The sequence below is a fragment of the Chelonoidis abingdonii genome, chromosome 5 (genome assembly GCF_003597395.2).
Source record: "Chelonoidis abingdonii isolate Lonesome George chromosome 5, CheloAbing_2.0, whole genome shotgun sequence".
Classification (NCBI taxonomy): Eukaryota; Metazoa; Chordata; order Testudines; family Testudinidae; genus Chelonoidis; species Chelonoidis abingdonii.
In genome coordinates, this window is record NC_133773.1 from 21988331 (window position 1) to 22008356 (window position 20026).

The 20026-nt window shown below is 40.8% G+C and overlaps 1 protein-coding gene across 6 annotated transcripts in view; it reads right to left on the reverse strand.

Moving 5' to 3' along the window:
- FAM13A (family with sequence similarity 13 member A) overlaps positions 1 to 20026 on the reverse strand; it is a 239073-nt gene that overhangs the window by 107170 nt on the left and 111877 nt on the right. For all 6 annotated transcript variants that reach the window (XM_032767562.2, XM_032767545.2, XM_075066152.1 and 3 more), the window contains one exon: positions 12375 to 12547. In XM_032767562.2, coding sequence (XP_032623453.1) covers positions 12375 to 12547 — 173 coding nt within the window. The remainder of the gene's footprint in view (positions 1 to 12374; positions 12548 to 20026) is intronic.

Genomic DNA, 20026 nt, shown 5'->3' on the forward strand with positions numbered 1-20026 from the left:
TGTGCAGTAATAGATGTTTAGACATAGCAATGATATGAATACTTGAGCCACTCATTTTTAAAATCTTGATTAGATTTTAAAAAGCCAGAGCTGCCCAGAGGGGCAACTATAACTCTAAAAATAGTCTGCAATCACTTCATAGAGTCTCATGATACCAACAACCAAAGCAAGGTAAACAATTCATGGTAAGAAGAGTTGGAATAAGTGTGCTAGCTTGTAAGCATCTTGGAGCAGGGAACTTCTTTTGGTATGTGTTTGCAAAATGCTGCATGAATCAACGGTGTGCTATGCAGAGAAATAATAATCAATTTATGTTTGGGTAATTTCTAACAGTAATTTAACTAGAACACATCACCAGACATCAGGAATACCAGGAGACATGAGCGAGAGTGCCAGTGAGAAGTGCAATTGGGAAAGTAACTGAAATATTTCCCCCATGGATTGTATTTTCTAATGGACAACCTATCCTAAATTCTCAATTACTGAGGGACAATCTTCACTCGGTCATCAATTTGCTTTCTGTAACCAACTCTCTGTATAACTTTTCATGAGTGATGTACTCGAATACTCGGATGCTAATATCTAAATTGTATCGTTACATTTATTAATCTTATTTAGGTTATTGCTGATTATGTACTATGTATATTGTATTACTTTTAAACCAACCTTTGTACTTTTCAATAATTTAAGCACTATACCCATATGTACAGACACTCTTTTCTTAACCTATGTATTATATCATTTTAACATTCACTCACTAGAAAATTACAGCTTTATGAATCCATACCCACTTGATCCTAAAATTCTGATGGAGTAAAATAAAATAAGGAAGTACAGAAATCATGAGAGGCCTGGTTGACTCAGTGAATTGGCAATGGGATAACAGAACCTTCTGACTGTGGGTCACTAGTCAGATTTCTGCCAAGTCATTAATGACTGGAAGTCATTAACAACAGATAGACATTTGGGAGTTTCCCAGTGATCTACAGCACCACAGCACTCAAATCATGCTACCACAATTGACAGAGTGACTAGGAACCAAACAGATACGGAGACAAAACTACTTTTTGACCCCTAAACCAGCGATTCTTCTGAGTCAAGTTTGAGGCATGCTGCTGATGCAGTGAAGTGCAGATTCCACTACTTGTGGGTAAGCAGACCCTTTCAGTACCCATATCACTTACAAAAAATAAAAATAAAACTCTGTTTTACCTTAGGCCATGAGGGAGAAGAGTTTTACAGGACTGAAAATGCTCAGATGACAGATACAAGCAAAATGACAGGAGCACCGAGTGACAAGCCTACCCTTCTAACCTCTCTCTTCATCTAGCTGACTACCTTGATTAAAAATATCTGTTTGTAATGGGAAATCATAATTGAACTCCTTCAGCAAACACTGCACAAAACATTCCACACCACATTTCTTGCCACTGAACTGGGGAAAGTGGACAAGTAAAAACATGATTCTGATTCAGAACTGGTGACCTTTTATACCAGTGTTTACTGGAGATGGCCAAGGAAAATGCTCTCTGGAAAGCACAACATGAAAAAAAATCACACAACTTCAAATGCAAAAAGAGCTGGTATATTCATGTCTGAAAAGGAATCCTGCTACATTGATCTTCAGCGCTGAATAATGCAACCGGCATGTTAGGGAAAACACCAAGAATAAAATAGAAAAGGACTCACTGATTCTCGAGAATTAAACATTAAGTGGTCAGTGCTCTGAACTGACAATTTTATCTGTTTATAATGAACTGCTGGGGATGTGCAGAGATGGACAGCTAGGTGTCACGGTTAAAAATCAACTGACTTTTCAAGCATAGGCTGAAACTTCAATAGCCATTTGAGTACTGCCTGTTCTTCTGTGCAAGAGCCCACTGATCCCTCGTGCTTGAAAAGGCCTCCAAACTCTTCAAGGAGGAGTGAAGTTCAATTTAATTAAGGCGAAAAGTAGCCTGACTACTCCATCTGACTCCTCAGCCAGCAAAGTAAGGAGTTTTCACTGGCCTCACGAGATGAAAAGGCTTTCTCCACCAAGGAAAAGCAGAAAGTAAAAAACAATCCTCTTATTCAGTGAGGAAAACCCTGAACTGTAGAATGAGTTTCATTTCAGATTTCTCTTTGTGCCTCAACTGTGATAAAGAATTAGAGGAGAGGAAAGTGATCAGGAACAGCATGGATTCACCAAGGGCAAGTCATGCTTGACTAACCTAATTGCCTTCTATGAGGAGATAACTGGGCCTGTGGATGAGGGGAAAGCAGTGGATGTGTTATTCCTTGACTTTAGCAAAGCTTTTGATATGGTCTCCCAAAGTATTCTTGCCAGCAAGCTAAAGAAGTATGGGCTGGATGAATGGACTACAATGTGGATAGAAAACTGGCTAGATCGTCGGGCTCAACAGGTAGTGATCAATGGCTCCATGTCTAATTGGCAGCCAGTTTCAAGTGGAGTACCCCAAGGGTCAGTCCTGGGGCCGATTTTGTTCAATATCTTCATTAATGATCTGGAGGATGGCATAGACTGCACCCTCAGCAAGTTTGCAGATAACACTAAACTGGGAGGAGTGGTAGATGCGCTGGAGGGCAGGGATAGCATACAGAGGGACCTAGACAAATTAGAGGATTGGGCCAAAAGAAACCTGATGAGGTTCAACAAGGACAAGGACAAGTTCAGAGTCCTGCACTTAGGACAGAAGAATCCCATGCACCGCTATAGACTAGGGACCAAATGGCTAGGAAGTAGTTCTGCAGAAAAGGACCTAGGGGTTACAGTGGACGAAAAGCTGGAGATGAGTCAACAGTGTGCCCTTGTTGCCAAGAAGGCTAACGGCATTTTGGGCTGTATAAGTAAGGGCATTGCCAGCAAATCGAGGGACGTGATCATTCCCCTCTATTCAACATTGGTGAGGCCTCATCCGGAGTACTGTGTCCAGTTTTGGGCCCCACACTATAAGAAGGATGTGGAAAAACTGGAAAGAGTTCAGCGGAGAGCAACAAAAATGATAAAGGGGCTGGAGCACACGACTTATGAGGAGAGGCTGAGGGAACTGGGATTGTTTAGTCTGCAGAAGAGAAGAATGAGGGTGGATTTGATAGCTGCTTTCAACTACCTGAAAGGGGGTTCCAAAGAGGATGAATTTAGACTGCTCTCAGTGGTAGCAGATGACAGAACAAGGACTAATGGTCTCAAGTTGCATTGGGGGAAGTCTAGGTTGGATATAAGGAAACACTATTTCACTAGGAGGGTGGTGAAGCACTGGAATGGGTTACCTAGGGAGGTGGTGGAATCTCCTTCCTCAGAGGTTTTTAAGGTCAGGCTTGACAAAGCCCTGGCTGGGATGATTTAGTTGGGGATTGGTCCTGCACTGAGCAGGGGGTTGGACTAGATGACCTCCTGAGATCCCTTCCAACCTTGATAGTCTATGATTCTATGATCATTCTTAAAATGACATGCTTGTTGGAGCCTCTTAGGCTACATCTACGCTGCAAACAACAATATGCAGCAGTCCCGGGACAGCCGACTTGGGCACCTGGGGCTCAAGCTGCAGGATGTTTCATTGCAGCGTGGACTTGGGCTGCAGTCTGAGCTCTGAGACCTTCCCACCTCACGGCGTCTGAGAGCCCAGGCTCCAGTCTGAGCCTGGAAGTCTACACTGCAATTAAACAGCCTTGCAGCCCCAGCCCAAGTCAACTGGCACAGACCAGCCGCAGGTGTCTAATTGCAGTATAGACAGACCCTTATAGTCCTTGAGTCCCCACAACAGTTTCCATACAAAGGAAAAACAGTTCACTTTGCACACAAAATGAAAGAAGAATCTTTTTTCCAGATCAGCCACTAAAAAGATGAGTCAATCAAATGCAGTCTCACACGTGCAACTGGTGATTTCTCTCACATGTACAACTCTTAATTCTTTGTCCCATCAAGAACTCTTGCTGTTTCCATTGGTTGAACCTCTACTTACGATGCACTGTTCAGACCACTATATTTAGAATGCTTTTCAGCCCTCCAGACACCACTGTGTCGCCAGAGAAATTCTAGGCAGAGACAAAAATATGATTGCTAGAAACAAGAAGGTGCCAATGCCCACATGGCTTGATAGTAAGGTGTTTTGAGTCTAGCATATGCACCCTAAGCCCAAAGAGGTAGCAATGTACCTGTCCTTAACTGATGAAAAGGTGGGCAACTGAATCCCCCCCCCCCCAATTAAACCAGGTGAATTACAGGAGGAAAAATAATGTGTTCACATGTTATTTTAATTGACAAGGTGACCTGATTATAGATGGCCAAGGGACAACAAAGGGAAAGTTGAGACCACACCCAACTCCTAGATCACAATCACCTAAGATGACAAAAAACATAAATTGCAATAGTCTTTGTTGCCTGTGCCTTGGGAGAATATGGTTCTTGAAAACTCGTTATGTAACAGTTCATACTGCCAAGGTCTCACAATGCATGAAAGAAGGGAATTGATTGCATATGAGGGTGGAGACAAATGTACTCTCAAAATTAAGTGAGTCAGCTTGGAAAAACTAACTCAACAGAGCCTAACGCACAGAGAGAGTCAGACACAGAGAAAACAAATCTCGATTAAATGAAAAATAGTATCTCACTGACCCATTATTTATTCAGGATATTACTACAGCCCCACAAAGGTGCTAGGCGCTATGCAGACATATAGGAAGATATTCCTTGTCCCAAAGAACTTACCACTCTCTATAATCAACCTCACCCTAAATCTTTGCTCCATTGTTGAGAAATCAGCAGCTTTCTCCAAGGTTCGGGAGATCTCACAAGGCAGGGATTGTTGTTTGGTTCTGATCCCTTATGTAACCCTGTTATAGAGGCTCCTGAGTGATAAGGGAAGTTGTTAGTTTGGGTAATAAATATGTACCAGATGTAATGCCCACATAAACTAAAAAAAAAACAGGTCTGCTTGATTTGTTCTATCAGCAGCAAGTAATCAAGTTCTTATCACATCACATACCACAGAACAATGACAAGTCTTCTTGTGTTGCTTTTAAAGGAGAGTTGCTAAAAAGAAAGCCAGAAGTAAGCAAAAGAAAAGGCAAGTGTTTATATTATGTACATATTTTAAAGCGCACAGATATACGTATTGACAGCTCACCAGTTTACTGTTCGAACACACAAACATCGTCCTTAAGAACAGGGTGCAGCTATGTACAGAAACCCACACCTTGTTTTAACAACATATGAGCATGTGACCAATAGGATGGTAGGAATTAGGACAAGAGGCAATATAAGTTACTTTGTGAAAGAAATGTTGAAGTAAACAAAGCTTCCCTTTGAAAACATTCAAAGGTTGTAAAGCTACTACAGGGTAGCTCTGCTGGTAAATCCCGCGGTAGCTGAACCTGCAGCCATAACAAGAGTTTATGATCTATGATGCAAGGGGAGAATGGATGGAAAGCACTCCAAAAGCTGGTTCACACTTTATGATCCCCAAGTGACTTCAGACTGGCTGCTCTAAGATTTCAGGTCCTGGAATCTGCATGTCATTTTTCTTTCAATCTCCCTGCAGATTTTTCCCCCACCACCTGAGTATGTAAATTGGTGATAAGGCAGGTATCTGGAAAAATACTTCTTAGCTGGGTAAGCCTGTGTGTAATGGCTGTGTCTAGCAAATAGAGTGTTAATCTCCCAGTATAGGCAGATGTCCTTGAAAATGCTGCCAGGATCGAGAACGGATACAGCCCCAATACGCAATGGCTAGGAGAGATATGCAGCAACGCCTTATTAATTGGCAGGGGACTCATGATGGTGATGCTAACAAGTCTGTAGGTAGCAAACATCTGGTACTCTACAGTAATATAAACAGCATCTGCTCAACACAACACGCTCCCACCTTGGGCTTTGACTGTGGGAAGCATTTTTCACTCTTACCTCTGGGCTGTAGAAAGCATTACGCTTTCTGTTAGCGTTATATCTGGGCAAATGAAGCATCAGACTTTTATGTTATAGACTTTGGCAAGAGGCCTTTCCTCCTTTGTGACTGAATAAGCTTCACGCACCCTGTTCCTGAAACAAAAAATCCATTTGAACCTCAATCCAAAGCACTTAAGCCATGCAAAACTTTAAGTGCACAATTAATCCCCATGAAGTCAATGGGACCAGTGCTTAAAGTTAAGCATGTGCTTTGCTGGATCAGATTCTTATGCACGTTCCTCTTTTCTAGCTGGTAGAGCTCTGACAGGCAGTTATATCTATACACTTTCAAAAATGGGAGAAGTCCTGCAAAAATGTGTGTATGCATGTTTATTCACTTTACTTCTTTTTCCACAGTGCCTGGCTTAAAGTTGTGTTTTTCTGCTACGGTATGCAAAGCAGCTTGCCCTTAGCACATAGTTTTAAAGATGATGTAATTCTTGAGAGAACATATACATTAGGTACTGGCAAGATTGCTGGTACAAACAGTACTCCACCTATTTTGGAAAGACAAAATTATTTCTTTTTATACATACAGAAATACATCAACCTCAACATAAAATTATTCTCTGTAGCAACAGTCAACATGGTGTAGGGCAGGGACTTCAGAAATGGTAAAATACATATTTTATGCATTGCAATATACCTTGACTGCAAACAATACTTTGCATATTTAAATTTGTAAAGGGAAATCATGCTCCATCAATCTATTAGAATTCTTTGAGAGTGTCAAGAAGCATGTGGACAAGGATAATCCAGTGGATATAGTGTATTTGGAGTTTCAGAAAGTCTTTGAAAAGGTCCAGCACCAAATGCTCTTAAGCAAAGTACGCAGTCATGGGATAAGAGAGAGAGTCCTCTCATGGATCAGTAACTGGTTGAAAGACAGGAAACAAAGGAGAGAGGTAAATAGTGGGATCTGTACTGGGACCTGTGCCAGGCAAAATATTCATAAATGATTTGGAAAAAAGAGGGTGAACAGTGAGGTGGCAACATTTGCAGAAAATACTAAATTACTCAAGATAGTTAAAACCAAAGTGGACTGAGAATTCCAAAGGGATCTCACAAAACTGGGTGACTGGGCAACAAAATGGCAGAAGAAATTCAATGTTAATAAGTTCAAAGTAATATACATAGGAAAACATAATTCCAACTATACATACAAAATGAAAGGGTCTAAATTACCATTCAAGAAAAATCTTAGTCATGGAGGATGGTTCTCTGAAAACATCTAATCAAGGTGCAGTGGCAGTCAAAAAAGCTAACAATATTAGGAACCTTTAGGAAAGGGACAGATAATAAGAGATAAAATATCATATTGCTACTAGGTAAATCTACGGTATGTCTACATCTTGAAGACTGTGTGCAGTTCTGGTTGCCCTATCTCAAAAACAGTATATTACAAATGAAAAAGTACAGAGAAGGTCAACAAAAATGACTAGGTGTGTGGAACAGTTCCATATGAGAGATTAAAAAGACTGGGGCTGTTCAGCTTGGAAAGGAGATGACTAAGGGGGGATATGATTGAGGTCTATAAAATAATGAATGGTGTGGAGAAAGTAAATAAGGAAGTGTTATTTTAACACAAGAACCAGGGGTCACCCAATTAATAGGCAGCATGTTTAAAACAAAATGTAAGGAAGTTCTTCTTCACACAACGCACAGTCAACCTGTGGAACTCATTGACAGGGGATGTTGTGAAGGCCAAAAGCATAACTGGGTTCAAAAAAGGACTGGGTAAGTTCATGGAGGATAGGTTCATCAATGGCTACTATCCAAGATGGTCAGGGATGCATGCCCATGCTGTGGAGTGTCTCTAAAACTCTGACTACGAAGCTGGGGCTGGACAACAGGGGATGGATCCATTGATAAGTGCCCTGTTCTGTTCATTCCTCTGAAGTATCTGGCACTGGCCACTGATGGAAGACAGGAGACTGGGTTAGATGGACTCGTCTGACCCAATATAGCTGTTTTTATATTCTTACGTTATTTTCTTATCAATGAAACTAGAGCAGAACCTACCCTGGAATAAATAATATCACACCTGCAAAGGAACAAACTGTACTTTTAACATGAAAAGGTAAGCAGCCATTTCACAGCCAACAGTGAACACTGTATCTGGTACCTAAAACTTAGGGTTTTAATTACAAGTATATTGTATAATGACAACATAACACTTGTTAAAGTAGTGTTCTAAACACTGCCAAAACATGAATACAAAACAACCTAAGGCTCCTTTTCTTCTTCCTAGAGACTCTTTCTGTAAGTGCAGTTGAAAATTCTTGATCCATATTAAATGTTATAACCCATTACTATGGTTCCAGTCTGAAGAAAACCTTCTTTATCAGTGGAATTCAAAAATCAAACCAAAAATGATTTTGGAAAAATTACACCAATTAAGAGTTACAAAATTCATTTGTACTCAAATAAAAGAAGTGTGTCCTTTTTCCAGTTAATGATTCAAGCTGAACAATGAGCACCATTGTAGAACAGGTTCAGGCAGCTGCAACTGTGGTGGCAGCAGCCTACTAGGTGAGATTACAGGCAAAAAGTTAAATCTGACAGCCCACATGACAGAAAGCTGAGCCAAGACTATGCTTCTGGGAAAAATTACTATGGATTAATGTGCTCGATGTCTGAGGGAGAATGCCTCAAACAGGAGGTATAATTAGGTGAATGTTTTTCCAAACAGGTACTGAGCAGCCTTGTCTGATGAATACTAAACAAAAGAGAGCCTGGAACACCACCAACAACAAAAAATGGGTTTCTCTGTTCTGTTTGTTTCGCCACATTCCATCTCTCTCCCTCAGAACCAACTTTTTCCCCTCCTCAGTCCAGCTTGCTTCTTTTTGTTACTAGTGGTAGCCACAGGAGGATAGGACCTATGGAAAGGAGCAGGAGCTTCATAGCTCCCTTCCTCCAATAATTCCAGAAGACCCTTCCCTGCGGAGAAGCTGGGTTAGCAGGGAGGCCTAGTGTCCCTTCCTCCGTCAGACAACAAGAGAGGAAACCTCCAGTGGAGGGAAGATCTTTACTAGTAAAGGAAGCTTCACAACACAGTAGGCAGTGTTCAATGTGCACTGGCTGCCAGCAGGGGGTGCAGCTGGGCATTCTTTCAATTGAGAGGGAACCTTGCTTGCAACCATGATCCTCTCAACACAAAACCATCAATGGCAGAATGAGTACAGTACAGGAATACTGTTTCCATTCCAAATACTCCCCCCAGTTCTGCAAATTTTAGAAGCCACAGTATTTGTGTATTGTGTATATGCCAGGGCCACATCATTAACATTACTTTTGTGAAAAGAACAACATTCTCCATCCATTTCTTCAGATCAAAAATCTGAGTTTGCAAACGGGCTATCCTCAGTAACATGAGCACATAAAAGCAAGACTTTTTTCTAAACTAGGCCGTGGCATTTCATAGGTAGCTCATAATTTGTTCTCATTAAGAATGGAACTATGCAAGCAGTAAGTGATACTTATGAAAAATCAGCCCTACCCCTTTTCCCCTACCCTAGACATTTGATACAATCAGTCATTCATTGGAGAAAGGGATTTTCAAAAGTTCAAGGAGTGCTAAGGGAAGATGAATTGTCTTAAAATTGCCTCAGTTTGAAAGGAATGTTTTGAATATAATTCAATGGAGAAGAGAGCTTAGAAGTCATGCAGCACAATATACATAATCTTATAAGTGCTTCTCAGTAGATCACAAAGTGCTTTACAAAGTAGGTGAGTATCATTGTTATGTGTGTATATGTATATATTACAAACAAAATCTATGTTAAAAGAACATCAAGTTAGCAAAGTCAAGCACTCAAAGGTTAGGAAATGCCAGAATTAAGGTTGCCACACAGCTTTAATTTGGCCGCTTTTGCGCACGCATTATGATGCAGTCTTTAATTATATGATCACATACTCAATATAATTTTTTCCCCCATGGGACCCTGGTCTCATTCAGTGCACAGAATGGAAAGGATTCACTAAATGGGCAGCTATTCCATATTTTTTAATCCTCATTGTTCCATATAAGGGTATCACACATCCTAATGAATTTATTTCCACCATACCGTCCAGCAGATGGGGAACTGAGACACGTAGATATTAAGGTCAGTAGTGCCCAGTTTGAGATGCTTAGGGCATAATTCTTCAGAGGACCAAGCATTTTTATAGCTCATTATATGTCCAAGGGACAGCTCCTGTTGAACTTGGCTGCAGCTTAAGTGCTCAGCACTTCTACAAACCAGCCCCTACGGTCTCAAGTTGGGCACCCAGAAAATGCAGAACTCACAATTGGTGACCAACTGGGAAAATCTGGTGTAAGTGACTTACTCATCACCACACGGGAATTCTGTGGTAGAGGCAGAGATAGAATTCAATTCTACAATATTCAACATGTATCACAGCATTCAACGTGCATCATAGCACTGAAAAGGCCTTAACCACAAGACCATCCTATTTCTTCCTGCAGTTTGATGCCTCATTCACTGCACATCTTCCAACTCCTGCAAGCTGAGACAGGAGACCTACAGACCACAGCGCCGTTCACTACACCAGTGGCTCTCAACCTTTCCAGATGACTGTACCCTCCTTTCAGGAGTCTGATTCGTCTGGTGTACCCCCAAGATTCATCTTACTTAAAAACTACTACTTACAAAAACAGATATAAAAATGCAAAAGTATCACAGCGCACTATTACTGAAAAATGGCTCAGTTTCTCATTTTTACCATATAAATATAAAATAGATCAATTGGAATATAAATATTGTACTTACATTTCACTGCATAGTATATAGTGGAGCATAAACAAGTCATTGTATGAAATATTAGTTTGTACTGACTTCGCTAGTGCTTTTTATGTTGCCTGTTATAAATCCAGGAGAATATCTAGATGTACCCCCAGAAGACCTCTCTGTACCCCATGGGTACGTGTATTCCTGGTTGAGAACCACTGTTCTACACAACTCATTCATTTCCAGAGTATCGTCCATCCTGTGTGTGCGCACGCAGACACATACAGATGTAATATATAATGTACATATACACACATTTTCAGTGTGCTTGCATTTACACAGAAGCCTCAGAAACCACGGCACCATATTGATCACTTTTAAAAAGTATTATAATGTTTTGTACTTCCTTCCATTCAAGGGTGACTTAAAAAACTTGAATAAATTTAGCTTCAAAACCTTCCTATAAGCCAAGTAAATATTATTATCCCATTTTACTAACAGAGAAACTCAGGCACAGAAAGATTAAGTCACAAGACTAAAGTAATATAGGATGCCTGTGGCAAGACCAACCTTCCATCAGCTTGTGTGTTCAGTTATTCCAGAAACACATGTACATTTCTCAACACAGTTTCAAACGTGTAACAACTTTCTCAATCACAATCCTTTACATAACAGGCCAGGTTTATATGCATGCAAATTTTTATGGGGAACAAACGTGTGTTCTTTTTATATATGTATCTATCTGTTTGCACACATTACTCCACTTGGAGCATGCATGTTTTTAAAAAAATAATTTAGCCCTATGCGTAAATGTCGCATAAGAGTAGGCACATGTGTGCATGAACATGTGTATAAATAAAGAAAAGAGCTGGACTGCCAGGTAATGGTATATAAAGAAAGCAATATGGGATTAAGTTCTACCACTTAATGAAATTTGTTTCAATATTGAACTTAACGTAAGAAACTGAAAAAAGCAAAAAATGAATTGATGCCCTTTTATTACAGTATGGCTGAGAAATTTTATTTTTTACAAGTATTTTTAAACTACCCTTCTTCCCTCTTCACTGGCTCACAACTGGAGTGCTTAAAAATGGCCCCCACATGCCTATGAACAGGGCCACCCAGAGGATTCAGGGGGCCTGGGGCAAAGTAATTTCGGGGGCCTCTTCCATAAAAAAAAGTTGCAATACTATCAAATACTATATCTCGTGGGTGCCCCTCTGGGGCCCAGGGCAAATTGCCCCACTTGCCCCCCTGTGGGCGACCCTGCCTGTGAAACATAAAATTGTAGACATTATAAAAATGGCTGTATCCTCTGCTTAAGAGTATATTTGAATATTTTCCATAGTTCACAGTTAGTATCTTAGAAATACATTAGTCTTAAATCATGGATGTCTTACACCGCATTTCAAAGAGTGTCAGGGCATTTGGGAATTTGGGAATCTGGGTGAATTATGGTGCTCTTGCTTAGTTAGGCATGTAGCATAATGTTTTATTCCATGCAGATGGTAACATGACGCAGGCCCTATTTAGTGTAAAAGGAACTGGCTGCTTTAAGATTAAAAACGGAGCATCAGCAGCATTTACAATACTGATACAAAGCTACACACCTGCTTTATGTTCTGGCGATATATTAGTACTCTGAATATAAACACATGCACAGATATATTTTATGAAAAGAAAGGAGCACTAACCTGGAGAAGAATGCAGCACTGTTAATGAAAGAGATTTCATCTGGTAAATCCATTTCCTCCAAACATGCACTACTATCAGTTAATCGGAGGCTGACTTGAGGAATTCCATCCGACAACTCTGGTTGTGGCAAGAGGCGTTCCTGTACAGATCCTTCCCTCGTGGACTTTGTGATCTAGAGAGGAAAAGAAAGAACAAAATGAAAATGAAAGAAGGGCACAGCAACCTTTCCAGCTAATTTGTAGCAGAAAGCCATGTTAGAATAGTGTATACATAACAAAGAATGACAGGCTGCAAAACATTTGTATAAAATACATAAAAACCAAACCTTTTACTAGATGCAAACAATTAAACAAATAAGGACTGAAAAGATGTGTCAGCTGATCATTAAGGAAATTAACCAAAGGATGATAATTGCAATCACTGGAAGGTTATTTTCAACATGATGGCAGAATATCACAGATGACAAAAAGACAAATTCATTATTTCTCCTTGAGATCAATAGAAAAAACAGACTGTAAAAGACAGGAAGTACTAGTAGTGGAATTAAAATCTGTAAGGACAACTCATACTTCATTTTTTTTGAACTGCAGTTAATGTCAATACATACTGCATGTCTGCTCCCCAGGATAAATATATCAACAAGGATGTTCAAAAATAGTATGGTTTAATTTTGGACAAAATCCCTCAGTGATGAATTCTGCACTCATATGTCCATGCATGACTCCCACTGACTTGGACAGGTGAGACACACACACATCCAAATCAGGAATTTGGACCGGAAAGGTTAGGAAGAATAAACAGAGCTGAAAGAAAAATATTTTTACAACTGTCATAAGTAGATAGGTAAGGGTTAATTTTCTTTTACCTGTAAGGGGTGGACAGGGGGGAATCAAGCACCTGACCAGAGGACCAATCAGAGAACTGGATTTTTTTTAAAGTCTGGGAGGGAAAGGAACTCGGGGTCTTTTGTTTCTCCCGGCTATGGGATGGCATATCTTTTGCTATCAATCTTCTTTCTAATATTTTCTTCAATGATGCACTACAAGGCTGAAACCAAGCAATAGGCTGTTATTTTGGTTGATTTAATGTTGTAATTCTGCGACTGGTTTTAATTGGCTATTTTTGAATCCAACTTGTATTTGCCAATTCTTTAAGCAAGCGTAATTACATGTATGCAGTGGTTTTTAGTCTGTATTTTTTCTTTTATAAGATTCTTTTTAAACCGGGTGAGGTTGTTTTTCTTGTTAGCTACAGGAAAGGGGGTGGAAATCTCTTTATGTATTTACGAGGTAGAATGCAATCGCCGAAGAGGTTGAGACGCCTCTTGTGTTGTATTCAGAGTTAAGTACTGGGATCGTTTCAGCGCTACCAGGAGGAGTGGGGATGAGATAACGGGGACAAGGGGAGAACTTGTTTTCCAATTGAGATTAGGGACCGGGATGGTATGAGTTCTTGGGGGGGTCCCCCAGGGACGATTTTGGGGGGCTTCAGTGTACCAGGCACTGATTCCTGGTTGGTGGCAGCGAGATCAGAACCAAGCTGGGTATAAGCTTGGGGGGAGTTTCATGTTAAGCCCCCAAATTTTGGATGCTAAGGTCCAGATTTGGGACAGAGGCTTTATCACAACAACACAGGAAAAATGTTAAGTTCTTGGGGACAGCAATTGATAGCAATCATGCAGGAATTAGACGTAAAAGGAGGGATAAGATGGATTTTCTTAAAGTAATTACATATAGAACACCGGTTACTTAGGGAGAAAGGGATTTATATTTTTCTATTGCCAAAACTTTTGCTATGAAGCCACTGTGATGTTTTTGAAATACCCAGACCTGTGACGGGTTCTGTCACCGTCTGCCCTGTAACCTTAAGGTGTCTTAATTCTGTGTTACTATGGCTCAGATTCCTGACACCAGTATCCTGCCCACAAGCACAAGGTCTCACTCTGGTTTCCACCAGCCTAGTTACCCCTAGGAGGGTGACACCAACAGCATTTCTAGTCCCAAGTCTCCCCATATCTGTGCTCTCCGAGTTCTTAACTACCAGATACTCGGAAAGTTCCTCTCTGGTTTGTCAACCCTGACGCATTAAACCAGCCCCCTAGTTATCACGTCACTTTGGCTCCCCACAATTTAGACACCAGAAACCTGCTTGGAATAAAAAACAAAAGTTTATTTAATAGAAAACCCACAGATTCCAAGATGAAATAATATGGGGAACCAAACACATGCAGATTACACAGAAACTAAACAAAGTCACATCCTTGGACTTTACACTTCCATAGTAGATAACTTGTATTAGAAAAAAGGATTTTAACTATTGCCATTGCACAGTTTCCCAGCATACCTCCTGTCTATCGGGGGGTGGTGGGAAACGGGGACAGGGTCGACACCAATGTTCACATCCAGCCTCCCACCTAGAGGCTGTCCCTCAGTTTCTGGATGGATTTCACTTCAAACCCCTTCTATTTTAAAAGGGGTTGCAGTATTTTTCTTCACTCGCAATAGGAATGAAATGTGAGGAAATTCTCAGCTGATTCAATGTCTTCACATTAACTCTAATGGTCCCTCATTGTCATTTCCTGAGCTGGATAATGGAGAGGTACTTGAAGTTGGTGGTGTGTAAACATCTGTCTTGGGAGATGCTTCTCCCTTCTTGACTGCTTCACCACCCTGCTGTGAGGTGGAGCTGAAGCTGCCCCACAGAGTAGGAGTACAGTTTTCTATATACACAAATACATACATTTATAACCATAGTCTGTATACATATCTGATAGCAACCATCAAGTTCAGAACAGCACACAGTTTCATAAAAGACCTTACGCAATATATTTTATACAGGTCTGTCGCATCTTAGGCACATTTAACATGTGTGATTTCAGCTTTACGCGGTTGGCAAAAACAAGAAAACAACAAAAAAATAAAAAGAGAAAAATAACAATTTAAATACTGTTTCTGTAGTGTGGGTGATTCTGCCCACTATTATGCTCAATGTAATTTTGACTATACGCAATTTTCGCTTTATGTGCTGACTGTGGAACGTAACCCCAGCGTAAGATGAGACAGACCTGTATTACAATAGCATTGGATACAATCAGTTGATTTAGCTGCTTATTTGAGGGGTTTAAACCTTCTGTTCTCCCCTTGAGGAGACTGGACCCTGATTGTTACATAAGAACGGCCATACTGGGTCAGACCAAAGGTCCATCCAGCCCAGTATCCCGTCTACCGACAGTGGCCAATGCCATGTGCCCCAGAGAGAGTGAACCTAACAGGTAATGATCAAGTGATCTCCCCTCTGCTATCCATCTCCACCTTCTGACAAACATAGGCTAGGCACACCATTCCTTACCCATCCTGGCTAACAGCCATTAATGGACTTAACCTCCATGAATTTATATTACAGACACTCCTGTCTGTTCTGAATAACAATAATATATCTCTGAGACACAAGGTGGGTGAGCTAATATCTTTTATTAGATCAACTTCTGTTGTTGAGAGAGACAAGCTTTTGAGCTTACACAGAGCTCTTCTTCAGGCCCTGAAGGTCATTTCATAATGACCTGAAGAAGAGCTCTGTGTGGCTTGAAAGCTTGTCTCTCTCACCAGTAGAAGTTGGTCCAATAGAAGATATAACCTCACACACCCTGTGTCTCTAATATCCTGGGACTACAACACTGCATAAGATAACTCTGAGGTGCTCTAATAGAGATTCTCAGATTTATAAGAGAGAATTATAGATGTCTCTGGAAATTGGTTATGAATAAGTTTATGAAAAGGATCATTATAGTTGTACTCATAGCTACCTAGTTTCAGGCTTTTGGCCTGTGACTCTCACTTTTGAGGAATTTCTTAAGCTGTCAGAACACTGTCCAAAATCTCAGGACCACTGGTGGTGATGCAGCTGCAGGTGCTGGGGCTTGTATGAAATTGACAGTAGAGGAGCAATGGAGAGGTCCTGTTCCAACAGGTACACAGGAGATAATTCCTACCATCCTCTGGATTCCTTTAAAGGGGGCACGTGACCCAGGAACTTCTTGGTGCCAACTGGCAGGGGGCACAGGGGTTTTTAGGGATCCTCTGGGTTTGATGTGTACATAGCGTGGCAAAGGTAGCATACGCGGTCTTTACCAAGAACCAGGAACACACTGGTCATCCTAGTCATTATGAAATGTATGTATCAGTAATATTTATGATGTTAAGTATCTATACTGGAAATTAAGTTCTCAAAGCCTTGAAGTTAAAGTATGTCATCAGGAGGTGACATGCTGTGGAAAGATTCTGTTTAGGCAGGGGATAGGACATGCTTCTCTCTCTCTGTGTCTGTATATTGTGCATTTTGTGTCCCACAGCGTAAACCTATCTGCATGTGGAGCCAGATACAAATTAAAAGACTGTTAGGTCAACAAGAGAAGGAGGCCACAGAAAGAACAATGAGTAGAGGGTGTCCTGGTTACAAATTATGAGATCAAAGGACTGTTATGATATATCTGGGATTGCAAAGAGACGGGATCTTTCTGCTGAGGAGGCAAGGGGACAGAGTGACTTATCTCATGAACATGAGAGCACAGCCAAGTCTGGATGTAATATATTGGAAGGATTTGGGGTAAGCTTTTGCTGTATGTGATATGACAATAACTATCTAAGCAAGTTTAGGCTCTAGAAAACATGTTATAATTTTATTTTATATATGTAACCATTTGTTTCCATTAATTCTACTTGCCTCTTCTCAAATCTTGCATCTTTTTTAAACAAAATTCTTCTTTTTACGGTACATGTGTCTATGTGCTGTGTGATGAGCAGACTGCTGATCCTGAGGAGTAACTGGTAAGCTGGTGTGTACCGGTTCTTTGGAAGTTCTGAGTGTTCAGTGGAAGAGGGACCAAACACTCCCGGGCATGCTCAGAATGCTAGGGGGGTAGGGGGAGGTTGGAGGGTACCTATTGCTTACCTGCAGAGAGACAGCCAAGCCTGCATGGGCTGAGAGGGTAACGTTTGTGTTGCATGTTGGAGTCCTCCTCAGACTAAGGCAGGGATTAGCGAGCTGCCTCATAGAGCATTATTATTTTCCTCATGTAAAATGAAAACTGTTAATGTATCTGAGATGTCAGTGCAAAGAGAAACCCAGATATACCAGTACAGGCCTGTGTGGCAGTGGAGGTGTCACTAAAAAGGGAAATCTCAGGCTTTCAATTTTCCACTGTAGGCAGGCATAATTTCACGTCACTTGGCCACTGTTTCACCATGTGTATGCACAGGCATGGGAGAAGGCCTGAAGCTGGCATGATTTAAGTTTCTACAGTAGATAAGGGTACAGATGACCATAAGAAGCATTTATCCTTGTTCCTGCATGAGCATGGGACTGACACTACTGGAATAAAGGAGGAAGATGGGATTAAAATGAACTGAGAAGAGACAGGCATGTCAGGCAGAGTGACCTTTCCCTGTTCTACCATTTATGTCACATGCCCCCAGAGGCAGAGTGAATTCAGCAACTAAGTGAAAGAGCATTTGTTCAGTGTCTCTGGCTTACAGCCTCTAGACTGCACACCTAGGGTGTAATGCTGGTCTCCCTGAAGTCAATAGGCATTTTTCCAGGGGTAAATAGAGCCCATTTGTCAATGGGGCCAGGATTTCACCTGTGGAATATTACAGCCAGATTTTGTCACCCCATCTCATGCAGTAACAATATTCTATTGAAATCAGTGGGGCTGTGTGCATAGAAGTACGAGTTCAGAATCTGGCTCTTAGCAGCTCCATACTGCAGGTTGGACTGGTTTGAGGGTGACTGGAGGAAACAAAAAGTGAAATTGTGTGTTCTTCTGGGAGATATAGGAGATGTCTGAAGCCAGCACGAGGGGTACTTGGGTGTGAGGGTTCCAGTTCATTAAGCCTACTGAATACTTTTTTGACAACATAGAGTGCCTTATTGATCCAGATATCCCTGATGCTACTATAGTTTATGGAGCATGATGAGATGTATATATATTAGCTGATAGCGATATCATTTGGTTGTGCTGCTTTGAAAGCTGTAAACATTGATGACTGAGTTTGCGAACAGGCTATCCTCAGTAACATGAGCACATAAAAGCAAAACTTTCTTCTGAACTAGGCCGTGGCCATTATTATAAGCCTTAAACAGAACAGAATTTGCTCTGCTGTACTTCAAAGAGCAAGAGCATATGGGCCTGATGCTCCAATCCTTACAAATGCCAAGAGCCTCTTACTTACCCGGACAGCCAGTGGGCTTTAAAGAGGCTCCTCATGCATTTTAAGAACTGCAATACCAGGCTCATAATTATCTGGTTTTTAATGAACATATAAGAAGAAAACTATTAAAAAATCACCGTTAAAACTAGAATCGTGGCATTATACAACAAACACACTTAAGTAGCCACTAAACTCATCAGGGGAAGAAGAAATGACCTCTCAGTGGCAACATTTTTTCTTAATGTGGCAAGTGTATTTTTCTTTGAAAGCTGGCACCCCTAGGCTTCACTCTCCTGAGGCCGTGGGGACTTTGTCATTTGTTTTATGTCTGCACAGGGCCTAGCACAATGAGGACCAACCTGACTGTGGCCTTTAGGTGCTATCGCAATATAAATGTTAAACAACAACAACTCCATTCAAGTCACAGCAGCAGAAAACTCCATGCAATTAATAAAACAATAAATTATTAGAATAGAGGGCTTTTCTGCTGCTGTGACTTGAATGGAATTGTTGTTATTCTACACTTATGTGTACACATACACACACACACACTATTCTGTGCAAAATACAAGGCTCAGTTGTGACTTTAAGGTACAGCTCCACGTTAGGGGCAGCAGGAATTACACTCTCGAAGGATGTAAACAATTCCACTAGAACACTGTAATGAATAAGGAATAAATAAATAAATGTAAACAGAGCAGACTAACATGCCGTGCTAGATATGCGGATTAGTGATCCAAGGGCAGGAAGTAGCAGAAAGTTCCCCTTATGCCCTTAACAAATTGTAGGCAAACTGATTTAAGCACATGATATAAGCAGTTATGGGATAAGACGGAATGTCCTCGTATAAGTAAGCAGTCACAGATAAGAGGGAAGGTCCCCTCATGGATGAGTAACTGGTTAAAACACAGGAAACAAAGGGTAGGAATAAATGGTCAGTTTTCAGAAGGGAAAGTAGTAAATAATGGAGTCCTCCAGGGATGTGTTCCGGGACCAGTGCTATTCAGCATATTCATAAATGATCTGTAAAAGGGATAAATAGTGAGGTGACAAAATTTGCAGACAAAACAAAACTACTCAAGATAGTTGAGTCCAAAGCACACTGCGAAGAGTTACCAAGGGATCTCGCAAAACTGGGCGACTGGGCAGATGAAATTCAATATTGATAAATGCAAATTAATTCACATTGGAAAACATAATCCTAACTATACATGCAAAATGATGGGATCTAAATTTGCTGTTACCACTCAAAGAAGAGATCCTGGAGTCACTGTGGATAGTTCTCTGTTTAATACGCAGAGGCAGCCAAAAAAGCTAACAATGTTAGGAACCATTAGGAAAAGGATAGAGAAGACACAAAATACCATAATGCCACTATATAAATCCACAGTACGGCCACATCTTCAAAAATATATATTAGAATTGGAAAAGGTACAGAGAAGGGC